This window comes from Trichoderma asperellum, chromosome 7, assembly GCF_020647865.1.
Source record: "Trichoderma asperellum chromosome 7, complete sequence".
Lineage (NCBI taxonomy): Eukaryota > Fungi > Ascomycota > Sordariomycetes > Hypocreales > Hypocreaceae > Trichoderma > Trichoderma asperellum.
In genome coordinates this window covers 1,473,697-1,488,591 of record NC_089421.1, presented here as the reverse complement: position 1 = coordinate 1,488,591, position 14,895 = coordinate 1,473,697, and the positions used below count along the sequence as shown (strand labels likewise).

Sequence of the window (14,895 nt, the reverse complement as noted above, 5' to 3'; positions counted from 1 at the left end):
ATCTCATGCCGGCAGGTTAATACTTGGATACTAGTTCTAGATTGTATTACATTATATTCATTACCACTTATATACCAGATAGATTGAAATGTCGCTGTCGCTGTCGCTATTCCACTGACGATTGATTGACCCTACCAGCTGTCAAAATTTCCAAATCCACCACCCGACTTCATCTTTTTCCGTGGCTGTGTCTCCCACGTGTCTACATTATCTGTGTCCTCATCTCGTCCTCTTGTACGGCTATTTGACGCCTGCCCCATTGCCTCCTTATCTAGATACTTGCCTATGCTCTGCTTCGCGTCAGGCTTGTCAAACGTGCCATCACCCCTCAGCCGCTTGCCCGTCCACGTCGTCTTGTCGTCCTCGGTGCCGCCCTGTCGCTGAATCTCCTCCTGCTGGCGGTCGAGACGCTCCTTTTCGTTTTTCTGCGCCTGGAACTCCTCAAAGGGGTCGACGAAGACGACAATGTCCTTGATGACGATCTTGTTGAGCGGCCGGTTGGAGCCGTCGGTGGGGACGTCTTCCATCTTGGTGAGGACGTCGAGGCCGGACTCGATGCGGCCGAAGATTGTGTGCTTGCGATCGAGGTGCGGGGTGGGTTTGTAGGTGATGAAGAATTGGGACGAGTTTGTGTTTTTGCCTTTGTTGGCCATGGAGACTTTGTTTTGGATTGACTTTGTTAGCTTTTTATGGGAGGAAGAAAGAAAGAGAGAGAGAGAGAGAAATAAAGAGAGACAGGGATTCAAACTTTACCTATGCCGCGCGCATTGTGTGTCAATGGGCCGTCGAATTCGTCGTTGAAATTCTTGCCCCATATGCTGGTGCCTCCTTTTCCTGTTCCTGTGGGGTCGCCGCCTTGGATCATGAAGTTTGGGATGTTGCGGTGGAATGCGACGCCCCGGTAGTAGCCTGTCTGCGCGAGCCTGATGAAGTTCCATACCGCCTTGGGAGCCGTCTCAGTCTGGAGCTCGATGGTGAGGTTGCCCAGGTTGGTCTCTATCCTGGCGTAGCCTTTGGCCTTGACACGCTTCGGCTTGAGCATAAACTCCTCGTCGGTGAGGAGCGCCCTCTCGCCGCTCGTCTCGGGGGTTAGGCCGGTGCTGGTGAAGCTGGCTGCGGCCTTGCCGGTGGTGTATGCCGCCGCGTTGGCGGTAATCTTCTTGTCTTGTATCGCGGGCTGCCGTGCGGCGGCAGAAGAAGAAGCGGTGTTTTTCGCCCTTTCTAGCGCCCCTGAGCTCTTGTTGATGTCGCCGCCTGCTTCCCTCGCCTTGCGCGCCTTTTCTACGGCGGCTTTCGCCTTGAGCACCTTGTCTCCCATGCTGCCCAGCGCGCCGGCGTTGATGTTTCCGGCCTGCCGTTCTTCTTGCTGCTCCTTTGTCAATTGCGCCTGCTCGCCGTCTTGCAGGTACTTGAACTGGTCTAGGTTTCGGCTCGCCATGTTCTGGGGGTCTTGCAGGGTGATGATGTCGGCGCGCGTAAAGGGCTGGTCGTCGAGCAGGTCCTGCCACATCTTGGCCTTGATGTTCATGCGCTCGACGGTATCCCACGCGAAGACATTGGCGTAGCTGCCGTGCCGGATCGCGACAATGTGCGTGTTGTCGGTGAAGACCTTGTAGGTGACGGGGTCGACGAGATCGCCTTTACCGTCGCTCAGGCCGGCGCCCAGCGAGTCGGCCTCTGCATTGCGCGCAAAGACGAGGCGGATGAGGTCCTTCTTTTGCAGGGGCTGGGAGTTGACCGGGTTCTGGTTCGGGTGCTTCTCGAGCCAGGCGGAGATGACCTCGACGTCGAAGATTGTGCCGTCGGCGGTGCAGACCGGGTTCTTGAACGGCTGGAGGGAGGCGGCGCAGAAGTTGAAGGGGAGGCGGCGGAAGGGGATCTGGGAGGTGTTGGAGCGGGAGGCGTTGGCGCCGACGTTGGCGGAGAAGGCGTCTGCGGAGGACCATTCGGAGTGGGTGATCTGGGAGGGGGGAGAAGAGATGGGAGTTAGTATTCGGTATGGACTGGGCTTTGGTGTTGAGATGGATGATGGAAAGAGGTGCTCACATAGAGTTTATCAGTACCTTTGCCCATGGTTACCGATTGATATAAAGACACGTAAGCTATACACAGGGAATAAAAACAACGAAATAAAACGACTATGCAGCTTGTGTATATGCAATTGGTGGATTGTTAAAGTATGTTAAGAGATTGTGGTATAGCATGCATGTGAATGACGACGGGCTCGCTCTGCTCTAGATCTGGGAACATTTCATTCCTTATCGTTATCAGCGTTCTGTCTCACGCTAGGCTACGTACTTTCTTCCAGGTACCTTGCCGAGTCTGCGCCAATAGTGCGGTACATTGTCGGTACCGCAATTCCGAGCCATCCCCAGCCGCAAACAGAGCCACCTCAGCGCGCTGCGTAATTCCCTCTTACGTACCTCCCGGCAAGCTCGCATCTCCAGGTACACCGTGCGCGCGCCAATCCCGAGGAGCTCAAACTGGCCCTTCCTGGACTCGGTTCAGTCTGTGCCACCTTGTAATAACTTGGCAACGCAGTCAAGCAGAACGGCTCTCGTCTCGTCTTGTCTTGTCTTGTCTTGTCTTTGCATAACACGCAATTGTGCTCTCGTCTCTGGATAGTCCGCCGAGCCACATTGGCAACACACAGCATATTTTCCGACTGCCGAATACTTGCTGGTCCTGTGGCCGTGCGGGAAACGGTCGTTTAAGAGCTGCTGCACCTACCTGTTGCTTGGCTGCCGCGCAATTCGCAATCGCTGAATAAACCAAAACCGCCAAGGCTTCCCACGATCCCTTTTCTCGTCCGGGCGAGCCGCTTTGCTTCTTCTACAGCAGCTGCCAGCCTCTGCTATCACTCAATCGCCGCATCGTCTGCGCTGCCGCCAACATGAGGCCTCTTCTCGGGCTTCTCGCCCTGGGCATGTCCCTCTGGACCGCCCAGGCGCTGGAGGTTCCAATGGTAAGTAATGAACGAATGCGCGCCACGCCTTGGGCAGTGCATTGGCTAACGGTGTCCTTTGTCTACAGAACGAAAAAGAAGGCTCTCGCCAGTACTGCACCGGTATGCCTCCATAACGCAAGATGGCTGTCCTCGCACGGCAGGCACAAGGAGTTGACGGGTTTGAACAGGAATGTACAGTCGCAAGTCTTGGGGTGGTCCGGTCGATCCCTTCATCCTCGTCAAGTTTCTCAACAACACTGCCCCTCAGGGGGACGATCCCGTCGCCAGCATGGTCATATTCGAGTGGAGAGACGGCAATTTGGTGGGAATCCCGGATCCAGATCTCCAAGCCCAGGTGAGGCCACCCACGACGATATCCTTACATGCACACGGCTGTATCATTTACTGACGGCGCTTTCTAGCGACTTGCGCTCTGCGACGACGGTGCCATCAAGAACGGATACTGCAACTCAACCGATAAGGGGCAATTTGTTCTGGCAAAGAATGCGACCGACTTATCCAACCAGATGATCTTGACCAAGGCTGTCCACCTAAACAACCCGGTTCCCATCAACTACCCCATCAAGAAGACCGGATACTACTGTGTCCTCACTGAAGGATTCAACATTGATAAGTACAGTGCCGTGGTCGAATTCCGGAACGCCTATGGAGAGCTACCAGCAACCCAGATCCCGAAGCTCCCTTTTTACGGCGGAATGTCTATTTTATACGCCTTGGTAGCTGTCTTTTGGGGCTTCCTTTACTTCCAACACCGACATGACATTCGTGAGTGCTCATAAGCTGCCTTGGGCTTTTTAAATTTGTCTTCACCGTTGCTGACGTCATCTTATTGCAGTTGCTGTGCAAAATTACATCACGGCCATTCTCATCTTCTTGACAATTGAAATGATTCTGACATGGGGATTCTATGGTAAGGAGCCATAACAGTATCCAGAACTATATGCAATGCTAACTGCTGCATCTAGATTTCCAGAATCATAATGGTACTGCTGGTGTGGGCAGCAAAGTCTATCTCATCGTCATTGCAGTCCTTAATGCCGCTCGAAATTCATTTTCATTCTTCCTGCTTCTTATTGTCTGCATGGGATACGGTGTTGTCAAGCCTACTCTTGGGCGTACCATGATCTACATCAGATGGCTTGCTGCTGCGCATTTCATTTTCGGCATTGTCTACGCAGTCACGAGCTTGCTGGTATCACCAGAAAGTGCTGGTAAGTTGGAACTGTCTTTCTTGTCATTACTTACTTGTTGGAATACTAATTGTCTGATAGGGCCTTTCGTTCTCCTCATTGTCCTCCCACTGGCTGGCACTTTGACGGCTTTCTACGTTTGGACACTTAACGCGTTGAACTTGACCCTCAAAGACCTGCGGGAGAGAAAGCAGCATGTCAAGGAAACAATGTACAAGAAGCTGTGGTGGGCTATTCTCATTAGCGTCTTGGTCATTTTTGGCTTTTTCTTCTTCAACAGCTTCACCTTTGCGTCGGCTAGCGACCCCGATTTCGTTCCCTTCCACTGGAAGACCAGATGGTTCATCTTGGACGGCTGGCTTAACATTGTGTATTTCGCTGACGTTGCCTGGGTGGCATACGTCTGGCGACCAACCGTCAACAACCGTCGCTTCGCCATGAGTGACGAGATTGCTCAAGACGACGACGGAAACTTTGAAATTGGAGACATTGGCATGCCTGACGACTCGGACGATGACGAAGAGGCGCAAATCGGCAAGCCTACTCATACTGGACAAGACAGCGGCGTGACAGGTGCCGGGCTCGCACAGGCTAGCAGCAGCAGAGCTGTACCAGGGGCTCAGTCACAATCAACAGCCCGTGCTGTCCCTCGAGAGTCCATTGACGGAGAGACGATATTTGCAGTTGGCGACGAAGACGGCGACAAGGCATCGGACAGCGAGGGCCATAGCGATGATGACGAGGATGCTAAGCTTGTACACAAGAAACTATGATGAGGAGACCTGTTGAATTCTTTTACTTTATTTTTGGAAACGCGCTGGGGTGTAGAATGGAACAGGAACACAACTGGCTTCTAAGGAGTTATGAATAGGGTTTTCTACCAATATTGCTTTCTTGTTTTTCGGTGTAGAATAGAGAAAATTGATCAATTATGACTATCATACGGGATGGATCAGTGGTGAACTGGGCCGATATTTGAAGACATTGATGACGGGCTTTCGAATAATGACTTTTCTCATTGAAGAAGCCTTTTTTCTTTTTCTTTTTCCTGTTTTCTTTTTAATTTGTCGGGCCACAGGAGGCAAACATGGCCCTGGTATGATATATTGGTATAATATGAATTTAACACTTATGAATACATGCCTGGCCTATACCAGTGATACTCTGGCCAAGGAGCTCAAGCTCCTGTTACATCACCTCCAAAGCCAACGGGTCGACGACGACCATCATTCTCGGGCAAGATAGCCAGCGCCTTGTACACCTTACCCATGCCGTTAGGCCCTCGATCAACCAATCTCTTCCACGCCTTCTCAATGTCACTGGCAGCAGACGGGGTGATGCCGGGTACTTTGCTAAGAGCTTCTGCGCGTTCACGAATGCCCATCAGCTCGAGGAAGTCCGCCTGGGAGATTGGTCCGTGGACCTCGATTCCATCGCTGGCAATGGTGGCAGCCTCGGCAATGGCATGAAAGTCGACGTCGGCGCTGAGGTCGACGAGACCCGGGGCGGCAAAGGGGCTGACGAGGCGGTGCTGGCGAATGCCGCGGAGGGAGTTGACGGGGACGGTGTCGGCGGTGCCGTAGTCGAGGACGAGGGCGGCGCCGCTGGGGGTTGGTTTCGTGTGTTTTGGGGAGCCGCCGATGCGGGCGGCGAAGTCGGCGGCGTAGAGGGAGGCGTCGGGGCAGATTTCGATGACGGCGCCGGGGGTCTGCTTGAGTTTGCGGTAGCGGGGGGAGGATTCGGGGAGGTGGCGGGAGTGGCGGGTGGTGGAGGAGGAGAGGACGAGCTGGAACTCGGGAGGGGGTTCGGACATGGTGGTGGAGGATGAGGTGGGAGGGGTGATGGATACCATCATTTCGCGCCATTCCATGGTTGGTGTTAATGTTGATGCGGTTGTGTCTGGCTGAGAAGAGGGCGATGATGATGGTGGTGATGGTGAGGGCGATGTCGATGGAGTAGCCTTGGAAGCTGCTGGAGCAGGGGCTGGGGCTGACTGGAAAGTGTGAATGGGTAGAGCATCGAAGAATTCATGGGCTACAATGAAAGGGGTCTTGTCTGACTCTATAAAAAGGGGGGTTAGTTATATGATGGTTGGGTGTTGACAGGGTGGTGAGAAATGGTACAAACCTATGGGAATGGATTTGATCGTCTCAGTCCAGACGATTGGAGTTGCACCATACTTGCTGGGGCTGTGACAGCCCACGTTGGACTCGGTAAAGGGTGCGTCAGGGCCGCAGAGGCGCTTCTTTTGTGTCTCGCGAAGCTCGCGGCTGGCTTCTACCATGAAGACGCTCTCGATGCTGTTAGCCATGGCTGGGAAGCGCTGGATAGTCTGAAAAAGGCGAGTGTGTTAGTGTACATGTACGCATATATGTGCGTGGAAGAATCGGCACTTACACGAAGCATGTCGTCCATGAGAGTGCCTCGGCCGGGTCCAACCTCGATGAGCTGGACGCCCTTGCTGGGTCGGCCCTGGCTGATCCATTCGGCGATGAACCAGATTCCGAGAAGTTCTCCAAAGATCTGGGAGATCTCAGGAGAGGTAACGAAATCTCCCTTGGCACCGAATTGGTCACGGTCCTGGCCAACTGCTCCGGTGTAGTAGCCTCCCAGGTCGCCAGTCAGGCACATGCGCATGTAGCTGGCCAGGGGAACTGAGCCGGTGGTCTAGAGATGTATCGTTAGTAGAGTGGTTTTATGGATTGAGAGTTGGATATTGATTTATGACGGATGCATAGGGGTAAGTTTATTGAGGAGCTGATGTATGTATGGAGTGAGAGTGTTTGTGGAGCTTCATACAGATATAGCTTCATAGAGCTGCTTGGCCAATGGGGTGGACCATTGTCTCTCTTCCGAGAGGCGAGCGCTGGTTAATGAGAAGCTTCGAGCAGGTGATGTTAATATTGATGAGCCAGCAGCTGATTTTCTGGAGAAGCGGAAAGGTGCTTGTAGGAGAGAGCCTGCCAGCCGTTGTCTCTCGAAGGAGACGGCTCTGGAGAGAGAAGCTGTGGCGGCGACGATGGGCCTCATTGCGGCGAATGGAGTGTGTTCCTTGCACCTCTTATTTGCTCATGTGATGACGAATGAAATAAATGAATGAATGGCTGTTGAATTGAGTTGTGAATGGTTAATGAATGTAGAGCTTTTAGGTGGTAGCTCCAAGAAGCTTGTCTGGGTGTCGTCGGCTTGACCAAATAAAATTGGAGCTTTTTTTTTCCGCCGAGTGCGCCGTCGGTACATGTGGATAGCGCGTGTTGAGCGCCTTTTGACGGGTACCTCACCTCAGCTTTTGAGCTCTGAAGCCTCACTGGAGCTGCCTACAGCTTCAACCACAGCTACGCCTGAGTGGGTTAGAGGTTGGCGAGTGATAAGATAGAGCTTTTAGTTGTGATGGTGCTGGCAAGTGTATGATGATGTGAACATGTTTTGATGTTTCTGGATTGAGAGCCAAGAGTGGAATACACGCATTTAGATGGCAATTCATGCTTGTTTGAGCCATGGTCTAATGATTTTTGATATTTTGCTCTCTTTTTCTTCGGTTTGTTGCCATTTTCACTCGAGATGTTCAGGCTATGGCTCAGGGTCCTACTTGGTAAATCAGTACTAAATAGACCACAGCTAATGCGGTACAAGCCTATTAGTGAAGAGAGTAAAATAGTATCCGAATGATCTGAATCCTCTCCAATCTCGGTCGAAAAGAATCATGAAGATGCGACTAGCCCGCTGCATCTACAAATACATCTTAGATAAGCTTGCTTACTGCATGCACCCTTATATCTGATCTAACCGGCGTTGTCTGCTTTGCACTGCTGCGGCCACGAAAAAGGAGCGCATCAGCAGATGCAAGATGCAAGGGATGCAGCCAATTCCAGCACCAGCAGAGCAGACACCGAAAACCTACTGGACTGGTCTGACGCCGTGGGGCTGAGACACGCCACCGGTGTTGATGCTTCTAGCAGGTATGGGAAGTGAGAAATGACTTGCAGGTTCAAAACCGGCTCTCCGGCAGCAGCCTGTCAGCTGTACATATAATAGATGCAATACAGTGAGTGATGGGAGAGTCCGAGCATCGAGAAGTACTTGTAGTATTAGGGCAGCACAGCGGGATACGAACTTGACACTGCTGGATGCACAGCGGCGATCCACCGCATCGCCACCAAAACGGATTTTTCTCGTAATGGGGTTTGATGCGCGATGCGTGCAGGCAGAGGCCAGACCTGCGCGTAGGTACCCTCCGTTATGGCTGGCTGTGTGGTTCCCTGCCAGGGCCATAACGCGGGATACATGCATGTGCGTGAGCCTGGGCGGAGACTACAGCATAAGGAGGGGGGGAACGGGTTTGGCATGCACGCCATAATAGCGGAGGGAATACGAAGAGTCGATGGGCAAAACACGAGCTCGGCGGCTCACATGGGAAAAAATAAAAATAGGAACAGACAGCCCACCGAATGGGAGCCTCTATGCAGCCACGACTGCCAACCTGCCGAGTATCTTGTGCAATGCAAGTATGATGTTTTATTTTATTTTATTTTTTATTTTTATTTTTATTTATTTTTATTTTTTATTTTTTCTTCTTTTTCTCTTCTTGGCCTTTGTTTTGCTGCTGCACAAACTCAATGCCTGCCCTAGGCTTGCTCCTAAAGTAAGCTTCCGCTATGCATTAGCTGTCTACTGTATCCCACTCCAAGCGCCGCTCCAAGTGCGCGCAGCGTTTGTGTACCTGTCTGCTGTAGAATAACTCACGTCATCACACGCACAATGTGGGCAGTCATGCTCTCTCAGCGATGAGGCTGTCTACAGGTGCCTGCTACTGTAGGTAATACTACCTAAAAGTACTCTCTCACGGAATCTCCTTGTACACATGTACACTCGCTCGTACGGCTTCGGCCCAAGCTCTGTTGTTTTTATTTATTTTTACCAACCTATGCCCGCGCTAGTCCCCGATCCAGCGTAGCCTCACCGACAACCCCTGTCTAAATCATCGCCGCTACGCCGCCTTGGGCCCTAGCGCAGCCCATTGGCTTCTGGCCGCAGCCCGCATCGGCAACTACGAGGTACCTGCTCCATGTACACGATTGCAAAGACGAGAAATCTCGGGCTGCGCTCCTCTCGCCTCTCCTCCCCTTTTTCTGCCCTTCTCGCAGCTCATCACCACCAGCGCCTCGTCCTTCTTCGTCGTCCCTCGCTTTTCCTGGCCCTTCTAGTCGTCGTGCTTCGCGACTGCCTGACGCTCGCTTCTCCGCCCTCCGCCTCAGCCTTTTGTTTTGATTTTCCCGTCTACCGGCCATCGATCCGACCCGCTTGTTGCACAGCCCGTCAAGACTCACTTCTTCCAGCCGCGAGGAAGCACTTATCGTTGTCTTTGTCTAACCACTGCGTTGTCGAGCAAACGAAATATCTTTGACGTCCAAAATCATCCGTTACTGCGTCATTCATACGCGAGAGGCCGTCTCATCCTTTGCTCGGTTTACTTCGAATTATACACGCTAGATTGCTGCTGCGTGCTGCATTTGCTTGTGGCTTTCATCCGATTTTCATTTGTTGGCGTAAACAGCCATCCTTGACAGAATGCGTCCCACCGCTGCATTGCTCCGAGTGGCCCTGTGCCTTTCCTCTGCCGCGCCTCTGGTGTCGGCATGGCCTGGCTGGCTCCCCGACATCGACGCCCTGGTTGTCCGTGCTAATGCTGATAGCAAAGGTAGGCATACGCCTCGAGGCATGCATTTTTGAGGAGCACCATCTAACCAAGTCAACAGAGGGCAATACTGCTCTGCCCACCGGCGCCACTGGCGGCGGCGGCGAAGGTGCCAACACGGCCGAGCCAACCCAACCCCCCAACTCAAAACAAACCCAGACCAGCGGCAGCAATGACTCGAAAACTGGTGACAACAAGGGCTCCAAGACAGACAGCAAAAACGACCACAAGACGACTAGCAAGAAGAAGGGGCCTACACACACCACGTTCGATCCCGAATCCCCCCCAGGAAATGTTGTGTTGCAGACGCCCGGTGTCTTTGCCGCTGGTGCTCCCCTCTACAGAATTGGCGACTACGTCACCTGGGGCTGGAATTACACCAACTTGCTCGGCACCCCAACTGCCATTGATGTTCTCATTGGCTGCTCGGCCGTCTCTGAGACGTGGACTCTTACGTCCAACATGACATTCAAGACTTCCGTGGCATACACGTGGAACAGCAGCGTCCAGGCAACCGACGTCAGCCAGCCCCTCTCCAACAACATGTACACTCTCATCGTCAAGGATTCGGATTCCGCAGTCACCCAAATCCCCGACCCTGGCTATCTTGGCACCTTTTCCTCCTATACTTTTGGCCTTTACACTTCCCAGCCATACGTTGATTATGACAAGTGGACGTGCGACGCTTGCAACGCAGCCCTGGCCAAGTTTGATCATCACGTTCTTGGATTTGCCATCACCATGGGTATGGTGACTGTGCTCAGCTTTACTTGGTTCGTGTCTGGCGTTGACCTCGCCTAATTTATGAGCATTGTTTCCAACAACGCATAAGTCGAATTGTTACAGCGGATTTGGCATGTGCTGCTTGATGAGCTGGGTCTACCATGGTCGTTTTGGTTGGCTCTTTGCATGTAGCCAAGCGTCCTGATGAGATTTGCATGCTCTGTATACGGTGAAACTTTTTCTGTTTTGTTTAACACTTTTGGAGATGGGGCATTAAAGGCGATAATTGCGGGTCATTTCAAAGGCGTTTTGCATCTCTATAAGCTGGTGTTTTTTGCGTCACACTTTTTGCGCTGCTTGGATAAAGAAAGGAGGAGTATTAAACTGTTTTGGACGACTCTTTTCATGATAGGGCCACTCAAGAAAAAAAAATATTAGCTACAAGTTTTCTAATGACATATACATTTAATGGGCCGCGAGCCTTTTCATGCTGAAGAGAATTTTTTCATCGTTTGACCTGCCCCAATGAAAGAGTCAATTGAGCATGGCATATCTATGAGTGTATTGTTGAGCGCTTTGTTATAATCCAAATTGTAAGAGCATTAACATTATAAACAAGAAACGGCCGTTATATAACGGATATCTAAAATGCAGCATTCGCCATCATACCATCCGTAAAGTGAACCCCGCGCCCTTCTCTTCCTTGTTCCTCCCCTGAAAGATGCCGCTAAAGTCAACATCGCCAAGGGCCACAGCCTGACCGCGGACAGGGGCATCGGGCTCGTGACGCCGTCTCCTCTCTTGGCCGGCTTTGCTGGGGAACGTGGGGAATAGGCTCTCGGGCTTGGGTTTGGGGTCCTGGCGGAAATACTCGTGTTCGAGCATCTCCTTGGCGGACGGCCGCTTGTCGGGATCCAGCGCGAGCAGGGCATTGAGCAGCGAGGCGCCGGCGGTGGTGAGGTTGGGGAACTTTGCGCGGATGACGGAGCCCGTGGCGAGGGGCGACTGTTTGGGAAGACGAAGGGAGCGGGCGTTGGGCAGGCGGCGGAACGAGGGCCAGGACTCTTCGGTGGGAAAGCCGCACAGCTCGAAAATTTTGGATATCTGGTCGACCTCGTTGGAGCCCTGGAGGAGGGGCTCGCGGGCGATGAGCTCGCCGAAGATGCAGCCGACGGACCACATGTCGACGGCGGCGCCGTAGGAGCGGGTGCCCAGGAGGAGTTCTGGGGAGCGGTACCACAGGGTGACGACGAGCTGGGTGAGCTTGGGGGCCGGCTCGCCGACGTAGCGGGCCATGCCGAAGTCGGCGATTTTGAGGAGCCCGCGGTTGTTGAGGAGGAGGTTGGAGGTCTTGAGGTCGCGGTGGAGGATGTAGTTGTCGTGGAGGTAGGCGACGCCGGAGGCGAGCTGGAGGAGGAGGCGCTTGACTTCGGAGGAGAGGAATGGTTCGGGCATGTCGTCGAGGATGGATTTGAGGTCGTGTTCAACAAATTCGAGGACGAGGAAGATGGAGCTAAAAAGGACTCGGGGTTAGCTTTTATTTTCAACAAAAGGGGCTTTTATTTTTCTTTTTGTTTTTGATAGCAATCATGATATGTAAAGATCCTTACTTGTCTGGCTTGCCAACGTCATTGCCCACGACGACCTCCTCCAGCTTGACGACGTTGCGATGCCGGCAGCGCTTGAGGATCTGGATCTCGCGCAGGCCCGTCACGGGCAGGCCGTTGGGGTCGCCGGGCTCGAGCTTCAGGCGCTTGATGGCGACGACGCGCCCCGTGGCGAGCTCTGTCGCGCGGGCGACGAAGCCGTATGTGCCCTCCTCGATGTCGTTGAGCTTGTCGTAGTGGTCGACGCTGCGGCTGGGGGCGAGGCTGCTGCTGGAGGGGGGGTCGAAGCGGAGGAGTTTTGTAGGGGCTGCGGTGGATGAGGAGGATGAAGCAGGTTCGGGGGTGAGTTTTCGTCGTTTTGAGGGGCGAGAGGGATCGTTGTCATTATCGTCATCGTTGAGATTGTTGTTGGCGCCGTTGGCTTGTTGTGCTGCTGCTGCTGCTGCTGCGGCGGCGGCTTTCCTTCTTCGTTCTTCGTCTTCGAGCTTTTGGGCCTTTTCAGCCTTTTTGCGGCGCTTTTCTTCCTTTTCGCGCTTGAGCTTTGCTTCTAGCTCGGCGTCTTCTTCGGTGTTTGCCCATCTTGACTTGGGCTTGGTGGACATGACTTTTTTTGTGTGGGTGTCGTCGGACTTGCACGCGCCGTCGGTCGTGTTTCTTCGGCCGTTAGGATGGCTGCTTGTGTTGGAGGTGATTTTAGGGAGTGGAGAGAGTGTTGGCACTGGCGAATTGATTGCGCAGCCGTGGTTGTTGGGTTGAATTGGCCGAGGTTGGAGTTGATGTAGTGAAGATGTAATACGAGAGACTGCGCTGAGGTTCGATAAAATACAGTGGGTCGGGCTGCTGCTGTCTGGGGTCTGGTTGCAATGCATGGCCGATGGCATGGCGTGGGGGCAGCCACATGCAATTTGGGAATGGATGAAAGATGGAGCCTCTTATATACTGGGTGAGAAGATGTTACAAGGGCATGGGAATCTAGGCATTGGACATTATTACTCGCCAAAAACATTCGTCCATCAAACATTTTCTGCCAATGGCATCCTTCTACCAGCTCATGTCATCTCACTGTCTGTCCCTCATCTCGGTTTGACTGTTGATATGGAACGCTGGCCATTGCTCAGATGACTTATCAACCCTCTATTTATATACAGATACATACCCTATATGCGATGGAGAGAAAGCCTTTTTGTAGGCAGTCGCCATGATTTTTGTAAAAATCATCTTCATTCGCTCTGCTTGCTCGCCTTCTGCTGCCTCTTAATCTCCCTCCGCTCCTCCACAATGCTCGCCATTTTGGCTCCAACCTCGCTGCCCAGCTCATTGAACCCCTTGATCACGCCGTCAGAGTCGCCATCGCCCAGCTCCTGGCTCATCTTGAACTTGCCACCCATGTGCTCAATCTTGATTTCCAGGCCGATGATGTTCTTCTTCATGATGTTGATGTACGGCTCCGGCGCATCGGCCACCTTCCACGCCGACGGTCTGCCGCCCTCGCCCGTGTAGCCCATCGTGACCTCCTCGTTGAAGCTCGACAGCGCGTCAATCTGCCGGTCCAGGAACGACGACGTCTCCTCGGCGCCGGAGTCGATGTAGAAGGTGGCCTTGCCGTAGACCTGCACGGCGGCGTAGTTCCAGGTGGGCACGACCTTTGCCGTCGCGGGCTTGGTGGTGGTGTAGAACTTGGGCGTGACGTAGTGGTGCACCGGCGACGTGAACATGACCAGCACGTCCTGCTGCAGCGTCCGCGAGTCGTCGCCGGCGGCCTGGCGCTGCTTGATCTCCTCGACGATGGCCTTGGCTTGCGGGTTGGCGCGGGCCATGTGCGCCCTTAGGCGGCCGAGCTCCGTCTCGCTGGATTCATCCTCGACGTCCAGGATGAAGGGGATGTGGCTGGACTGGATGAGGGGGAAGTCTGGCGATGCGATGACGGTGGTGAACTGGCCCAGGGGGTTCTCGCGGACGAGCCGTCGCAGAACCGGGAGGCTCTTTTCCGCGTGATCGTTGCGCAGATACATTTGAAGGATGGAGGTGAGGGTGGTGATGGAGATTTGATTTGATGCTTCTTTTCTCTTCTCTTCTCTGCTTTCCTTCCTTTGCTCGCTCTATCTCTTGTCGGTTAAAAGCAGTGCCGCTGATTGAAACAAACAGATCGATCTATCACCAAGTGTCTATATCGCGTGACTGTCCAGTGGATTGTTCCATCCTCATTGCTCTATATACTGCCAGCAGCACTAATATATATATCCGGTGCCGAACCGGAGGGCGTCAAGGGCATGGCCATTAACTATTAACAATCAATTGATTTAGCTTGCGAGTTGTTGCGCCTCCCCAGGTGGAGCTCGCTCGTCCATACTTGACTCAGTTAGCCGCCGCTTTTTGCATCTCCGAAAAAAACCCATAAGAGGAATTGCTGTTGATCTGATTGGGCACTTGTATGGGGGTGGCGTATACGTTGCGGTGTCTGGTGCGGTGTCTAACCTGTACCATATATAAAATCCTTTGATGGCCCCTGACTGAAAGTATTCCTTGAGAGATCCAAGGCCATCTAGTATTGTCGATCTTGGGATTCGAATCTTGGCATGGGGCGCCAGGACATACGTCGATTTTTCACCATTTTCACTATCCGTTTGCTCACCGTCGTCGAGCGCAAGCGTTGGCAGAGCAACGTATTTCAATATGCTTTCGAATTTGAGATGATTCGAAAGACTCTTGAGA

The 14,895-nt window shown here is 53.1% G+C and overlaps 6 protein-coding genes across 6 annotated transcripts; 2 read left to right on the top strand and 4 right to left on the bottom strand.

Annotated features, from left to right (window-relative positions):
* Positions 1-33: 33 nt before the first annotated feature.
* Positions 34-2,186, bottom strand: CYP8 (Peptidyl-prolyl cis-trans isomerase cyp8). Its single transcript, XM_024901459.2, has 3 exons — positions 2,047-2,186; positions 754-1,960; positions 34-658 (listed from the first exon to the last, which is right to left on the bottom strand). The coding sequence occupies exons 1-3, from the start codon at positions 2,071-2,073 to the stop codon at positions 132-134; spliced, it is 1,761 nt and encodes a 586-aa protein (XP_024755063.1). The 5' UTR covers positions 2,074-2,186; the 3' UTR covers positions 34-131.
* Positions 2,187-2,537: 351 nt separating this feature from the next.
* On the top strand, positions 2,538-5,265 carry TrAFT101_011261 (uncharacterized protein). Its single transcript, XM_024902880.2, has 7 exons — positions 2,538-2,965; positions 3,034-3,067; positions 3,136-3,302; positions 3,370-3,733; positions 3,804-3,878; positions 3,934-4,179; positions 4,240-5,265. The coding sequence occupies exons 1-7, from the start codon at positions 2,894-2,896 to the stop codon at positions 4,929-4,931; spliced, it is 1,650 nt and encodes a 549-aa protein (XP_024755062.1). The 5' UTR covers positions 2,538-2,893; the 3' UTR covers positions 4,932-5,265.
* Positions 5,252-8,174, bottom strand: TrAFT101_011260 (uncharacterized protein). Its single transcript, XM_024901445.2, has 5 exons — positions 7,919-8,174; positions 6,958-7,743; positions 6,556-6,825; positions 6,286-6,490; positions 5,252-6,219 (listed from the first exon to the last, which is right to left on the bottom strand). The coding sequence occupies exons 2-5, from the start codon at positions 7,186-7,188 to the stop codon at positions 5,336-5,338; spliced, it is 1,590 nt and encodes a 529-aa protein (XP_024755061.2). The 5' UTR covers positions 7,189-7,743; positions 7,919-8,174; the 3' UTR covers positions 5,252-5,335.
* Positions 8,175-9,726: 1,552 nt separating this feature from the next.
* TrAFT101_011259 (uncharacterized protein) lies at positions 9,727-10,654 on the top strand (the record flags this gene model as incomplete). Its single annotated transcript, XM_024910381.2, has 2 exons — positions 9,727-9,856; positions 9,915-10,654. The coding sequence occupies 2 exons, from the start codon at positions 9,727-9,729 to the stop codon at positions 10,652-10,654; spliced, it is 870 nt and encodes a 289-aa protein (XP_024755060.1).
* Positions 10,655-10,952: 298 nt separating this feature from the next.
* TrAFT101_011258 (uncharacterized protein) lies at positions 10,953-12,963 on the bottom strand. The gene is made up of 2 exons (XM_024901466.2): positions 12,187-12,963; positions 10,953-12,089 (listed from the first exon to the last, which is right to left on the bottom strand). The coding sequence occupies exons 1-2, from the start codon at positions 12,783-12,785 to the stop codon at positions 11,240-11,242; spliced, it is 1,449 nt and encodes a 482-aa protein (XP_024755059.2). The 5' UTR covers positions 12,786-12,963; the 3' UTR covers positions 10,953-11,239.
* Positions 12,964-13,156: 193 nt separating this feature from the next.
* On the bottom strand, positions 13,157-14,237 carry TrAFT101_011257 (uncharacterized protein). The gene has a single exon (XM_024909093.2). The coding sequence runs from the start codon at positions 14,193-14,195 to the stop codon at positions 13,404-13,406; it is 792 nt and encodes a 263-aa protein (XP_024755058.2). The 5' UTR covers positions 14,196-14,237; the 3' UTR covers positions 13,157-13,403.
* Between the last annotated feature and the right edge of the window lie 658 nt (positions 14,238-14,895).